This window comes from Nematolebias whitei, chromosome 5 (genome assembly GCF_014905685.2).
Source record: "Nematolebias whitei isolate Nwh7 chromosome 5, NemWhi1, whole genome shotgun sequence".
NCBI classification, from domain to species: Eukaryota; Metazoa; Chordata; class Actinopteri; order Cyprinodontiformes; family Rivulidae; genus Nematolebias; species Nematolebias whitei.
In genome coordinates this window covers 27507386-27513555 of record NC_056502.1, presented here as the reverse complement: position 1 = coordinate 27513555, position 6170 = coordinate 27507386, and the positions used below count along the sequence as shown (strand labels likewise).

The window sequence follows — 6170 nt, the reverse complement described above, 5'->3', positions numbered from 1 at the left end:
TGTGTGTGTGTGTGTGTGTGTGTGTGTGTGTGTGTGTGCGTGTGTGCGTGTTTAATTAATTGATGAATATAATTGATGAACATCTAAAACTCCTCATTTATTTGTAAACCACGTCCTCATTTCAGTGAAGTGAAATGACCTTCTGTCACGTTTACAGATAATTTCCTTTAGTCTAAATATATGAAAAGGTCCACATCTTTCTCCTTGTCTACTTTTCTGTCTAACCTGAGGCTTTTCTGTCTCTCTGCATCCGCCTGCTTCACTGTCTGCTCCATTTATTCGTTCTTTCTGTCAGTCTTTTCTCTCCTGTCTCCTGGATCTCAAACCAGCTTAAACACATTTGGAGGCAGTCTCTCTGGCCTGCTGTGTACTACTTCAACACACACACAAAGTATGCTCTAACTGTCCAGCAGGTGTATTTTTATAATTGTCTCATGTGCACACATTTACAGTTTACATGACCATGCCTACACGCTCCCCATTATACATGTTTACACCCATGTAGAGTTTTTTTTTTTATATATATATATAGACAGCACACACACACATAAACATTCACTCAGTGGTTCAGCAGAGACGTTAAACTGATGGTGTGTGTAGAGGAGACAGTGCCCCCTGGTGTACAACTACCAGAACTCCCACTCATCCATGTCCTGACCCAATCTGTTTTAGGGCGGGCTTATTTACTCTTCTGGGATTGATTATTTCTGTCTGAAAGAGACAAATCACCAGAATGTGCTTGCACTATGTAATAAAACAACTCTGTAAAGCAGACAGACTCTTAAACTATATGAAAAACACGCTACATAGTTTCAAAAAGTTGTAACACTTTTATTTTTTTATTTTTTATTTTTTTCCTGGAAGTAATTAAGCATTATTGTCTACAATTAATGCTTACTCAAATAACTTACCATGCCAAGTGTTTTTATTGATTAAGTCAACAAGGCACAGCAGTATTTAACTGAAGCAGATCAGTGTATTTGTATGCAACAGTGTCTCATGTAAAAAAAAGTAGTGAACTTTATTTTACTTCATAAATTAGCTTTTCATACATTTAACACAATAATAACTTCTTTTTTTTTTTCACATTTATGCTTTGCGACACATGAACTGGCTTTTTCCCCATTTCCTAACACAAGTGGTTCAAAGCTGGGTTTATTAAGTTTGAATAAATGTTTAGGAATGATACAATTAATTAATGACACTTCATTAGGCGTTATTATCTGATACATCCTCTTTATGAAACACACATTAGAGAAATGTAACAAGCAAGTGCGCAAGCAGGCTTCTTGTAATCAGACCCTTGTTCTCCTTTTAACACGACCTAATTATCCTTATTATCTCGGCTATTTATTGGCATTCCGATGCATGCCAACAGGCCTTATAAATAACAACATGTATCCAATTGTTTGGCGCTGCTGCTCTCCAGACCACACTGCCCGGGAAGAACGAGCATCTCCTCATTCCTGCCATAATTCAGGACGCAGTCCTCACCTCGTGTCCACAGAGTCCATTAACGTAGCATCACACAAATAAAATATCTTTCTGACACGGCCAGACGCGCGCAAAGTGACGCAGCAGCAGGTGAGAGCACAACTGTCAAGTCACCAGCGCGCGCACAGAGTTTGAGTGCGCGCGGACTCTAGTAGTGTTTGTGGTTAACTTGGTGTCTGCCCCTCATAAAGCGACAATTACCAACAGCTTCATGGCTGCTGACGAATGGAGCTGTACAGGGAAGAGCGCGCTTCACGTGCGCGCTAAGTGGTGGGCTTTATAAGAAGCAGAGGGACGCCGGAGCGCGCGCGACCTAAAAGCAGAAGGTTGGTGTGGGGTGCGCGCACGCTGGTCTGTGGAGGCGACATTCTTGGATGTGAAGGCGTGTGTGGAGAGTCGACCCGGTCCATTTCACTCCCCCCTCCGCTCCTGCAGGAGCGCGAGGACGTTGAAGGAGTGACGCAAGTGCAAAACAAGTCAAAGAGAAGTGAAACATTTGTTCACAAAAAGCTCTTCTTCCCACTTTTCTGGATCACCCCCTACAGGTCCAAACTGCTCCTCAATGAACTGATTGCCCTGAACGCAGCACTTTGCAAATCTGCAACAACTCAGGTTGTGCCTTTGACTGGATTATATCAACACTGGATTATATCAACTCTGGATTATATCAACTCCATCGCTCAAGTTCCACTCGTTCTGCTGTTGGTTCTGCTCCGAGGCTCCATGTCTATGGAGGCGCAGAGGGGGCGGGGATGGGATATTCAGATGAGCCCGAGTGACAGCTCCACTTTCCCCCCCACTGCTGTGCGTGCGTGCGTGCGTGTGTTTGTGTGTGTGTCTGTGTGAAAGAGAGAGAGTGTGTGTGTGTGTGCTGAAACTCAGCTGCCTCCTTCCCTCCCAACTCCTCACTTCATAGTGCCGCGCACTAAAAACATCGGACGCTAGGGGATCGAGACGCGCGCCACATTCCCTCTATGTGGCCACTTTAACATCTTTCCGGGGCTTTTTTTTCCCAGTAAGGGGGCTGCGGAGGGAGGCCTTTTTTTTTATTATTTTTTACTGCTTGATGACTGTTTGCACGGCTGATTGTTCAGTCGATTGTTTTTATTTCAGCTGCTGTTCGTTGCCTTCTGCGTTTTCCTTCTCTCTCTCTCTCTCTCCCTGTCCTTCTGATTTGGAAACGGCGACCTATTGCGCGCCCACCAATGTCCTATCCTCAGGGTTACCTCTACCAGCCCCCGGGCTCTCTGGCTCTGTATTCGTGTCCTGCTTACGGGGCCTCGGCTCTGGCTGCTCCGCGGAGCGACGACTTGGCGCGCTCGTCCTCGGGCTCAGCCTTCAGCCCGTACCCGGGCTCCGCTGCTTTCTCCGCCTCGGCTGCCGGCGCAGGCTTCTCCAGTCCACTGCCATACTCTGCGGACCCGTCCACGGGATTCCCGCCCTACATGGTAACGTTTCCTCTGCGTGTTTGTCTCCTCAGAACCGTGCGGTTCGGTGTGTGACGTCTGGAAGTCAGCGCGCTGCTCAGTGTTTGTGTAATCGGTGATCAGTGTTGTGTATTTACGTTAAATGCGCCCCTGCTTTACTTTAAAGACTTTCACCCTCTCGACTCAAACGGGGTTTTTTCACTTTGAGCTGATAATTAGTGGGTTGACCAGCGCTCCCAACTGTGCGCAGCGCGCTCTGCAAACACACCAGGCTCTCCAAGTGCGAGTCCATTCAGGAGAGAAAACTAAAACAAAAGAGAAGAAAGTCTACTCTCTTTCATTTTTATTTTATTAAAATCCAACGAGGAAAGGAGAGAAGGAAGAGGAAGGTGGTTAGACACTTTTTAAAAATTTTTTTATTGCAGCTGAATAAAGTTAATGTTTAGTGTGAGATGCATGACTCGTATGGTGTTAATGTCTCAGGAGGTTTTTAGAAAAGAAAAGAAAATAACACAACTTCATATGAAGTGATGTGCAGTAATGGGATTTGTAATGGTGCGAGCAGAAAGCGGTGGTGCCACCACACAAACCAAACAAAAGCTTCCACTCACAGGAGCAAGTTCAAAGGTGATTAGGCAGAATGAACATTTCTGTCTCGTTATCTTAACTCGTAAATTAACAGGAGCTCTGACGTCATTACCTAATCCGATAATGATCTGAACCATTAGTTAAGCATCAAATCGTGTCTTTTTGCGGCCTGCTCTCACGCGCTGCTTTTACTATAATTACTTGTTTCCTTTTTATTTAACAAAACAAGAAAGCAAACAGTAAGTCATTGCATTTATGTAATGTTTAAAACTGTATTATCCATTTAAAATTGTATTCTATTAAGGAAAATATTAGATTGTATTTTGGTTTTTTTCCAGCACTTGCGACTTTCATCTGTTTGGACACGTTTGTAATAAAAACAACCAAACAGTGACAGCTTCAAGTTAAACCTTCACATGTTACTGTTTAATTAAATCCTAAGCAGGAGCTTATTTCTTATAATTGTTAATGGTGAGCTTTAAAACTTTTTTTTTTTTTTTTAGTTCCTGTTTGTTACTTTTTCACTCAAACCATAACATTTATTTTATTTATTTATTCTGTGATTGATTATTTATTTATTTATTTATTTATTGTTGTGACGAATGTCTTTCTGAGTTCAATTTCTGAGTTGAATAAAAAAAATAAAGAAGTAAGTATTTATTTATCAAGGTGTTTCTGTCCTCAGGCGTCTCCATATGACGCGCACGCCACGGGTATGGCCGGCGCGCTCAGTTACCCCGCAGCCTACGGGAGTCCGGGGTACCCCTTCCAGCTCAACGACCCCGCTTACCGCAAGAACGCCACCAGGGACGCCACGGCCACCCTGAAGGCCTGGCTGCAGGAGCACCGGAAGAACCCGTACCCCACCAAGGGGGAGAAGATCATGCTGGCCATCATCACCAAGATGACCCTGACGCAGGTCTCCACCTGGTTCGCCAACGCCAGGAGGAGGCTCAAGAAGGAGAACAAGGTGACGTGGGCGCCCAGGAGCAAGAGCGAAGACGAGGACGAGGAGGACGCGGACGGAGAGAGGAAGGAGGAGGTGGAGCGCTCCGACAAAACCCTGGATAACAGCGAGGCTTCGGCCGAGGATGAAGGTGGGCTGGATTCTAACGAGCACATCAACATTTAATGCTGGGGGGGGGGGGGGGGGGGGGGGGCTACCGCCCGTTTAATGATGGCTGAACATATTCATAAGCATTAAAACAGAAGGCTGTGTCCCATCTGCAGAGCTGACTTCATAAACTCATAAACAAGGCGCCAAATCTCATTTTTAAATGATTTATGGATGTTTGATTTATTTTAACATGATTGATAACACACCAGTGACCTCAGTAAGTAAACAAGCAAGCCAAATATAATAATTTTCATTAAATAAACAAGCAAATAAATAAATAATTATGAGTGTTGTGCGTGAAATAAGGACAACGTCATTTGTTCAATTATTAAATAAGTGGATTTCTCATTTAAAAATTCATTCGGACTTTATCTAAACCTTTTTTTTTTCTTCTTCTTCTTTCTTTGATATTGATTTGAGACATGGGCCTAAATGTGTTCCAACTGTCTTGTCCCAGGCATCAGCTTGCACGTGGACACCCTGACGGACCACTCGTGCTCGGCGGACTCGGACGGGGAGAAGGTCAGCTGCTCGGCGGAGCTCGGCTCGGACCAAACGGACGACATGTGCGCGCGGGGCGGCGCGGAGCGGCGGCCGCAGCTGTCGCCCAAACCCGTCACGTCGTCGCCTCTCACCGGCGTGGAAGCTCCAGTTTTCGGCCATCTCCACCACCACCACCACCTGCACCCCCTCCACCACCTCCACGCGCAGCGGGAGGACTCAGGGCGGAGCCTGACGCATAGCAGCACCACGAAAACTGACTGCAGGCCTCCCCCCGGAGCCCCCCAGTCCACCCCCCCGGTCAAACCCAAACTGTGGTCTCTGGCGGAGATTGCCACCTCGGACCTAAAGCAGCAGCATCAGCAACAGGGGCCACCCAGCTGCCCCTCCCCCTCCTCCTCCAGCGGCAGACTCCTCACCCCCCCTTCCTCCTCGACCTCTCCAGCAGCCACGTCCCCCTCCCTTTACGCGGCTCCCCACCCCATCCTTGGAAGACCTATTTATTACACGTCTCCCTTTTATAGCAATTACACAAACTATGGCAGCTTCAGCCCCCTGCAGGGCCAGAGCATCCTGAGGTACACGAACTCCTCCGGGGTGAGTCTGGCTGCGGCCGCCGCCGCCGCGGCCGCCGCCGCTGCTGCAAGCGAGGGGCTCAGCTCCTCTCACAGGGCCGCGGAGGCCGGCCCCCACCCCAAACACACGCCGGACTCCCCCCTCGGTAAAAATAACACCAACCACGTTGCTGTCGTCGAGCAGCAGCATTTCAGACCCGCTAATTTAGAAGCAAAAAAAGGTACGTAGAGCGTGACGCACTGAAGGAGAACTCCCCAAACTGTAGCATCCACATGGGGGGGGGGGGGGGGGGGGGGATCTGAATGTGTCTTTATATTTGCCTTGGCTCGAGCTTTTTTTATTTATTTATTCATGCTTCAAACTCACGCGACTTCACTATCAGTTCATTTAAGTGTTTGAATCGGAGGAAAGCACTGAATTATAGAGTTCAGAGCGAGCGCGCGCCCCGTCCTTTAAATCGCAGTCAG

At 47.1% G+C, this 6170-nt stretch overlaps 1 protein-coding gene across 1 annotated transcript; it reads left to right on the top strand.

The window, feature by feature from the left end:
• The first annotated feature begins 2696 nt into the window (after positions 1-2696).
• On the top strand, positions 2697-5931 carry irx2a (iroquois homeobox 2a). Its single transcript, XM_037676401.1, has 3 exons — positions 2697-2942; positions 4195-4606; positions 5084-5931. Exons 1-3 carry the CDS (start codon positions 2700-2702, stop codon positions 5929-5931), a joined length of 1503 nt encoding a protein of 500 aa, XP_037532329.1. The 5' UTR covers positions 2697-2699.
• The last annotated feature ends 239 nt before the right edge of the window (positions 5932-6170 follow it).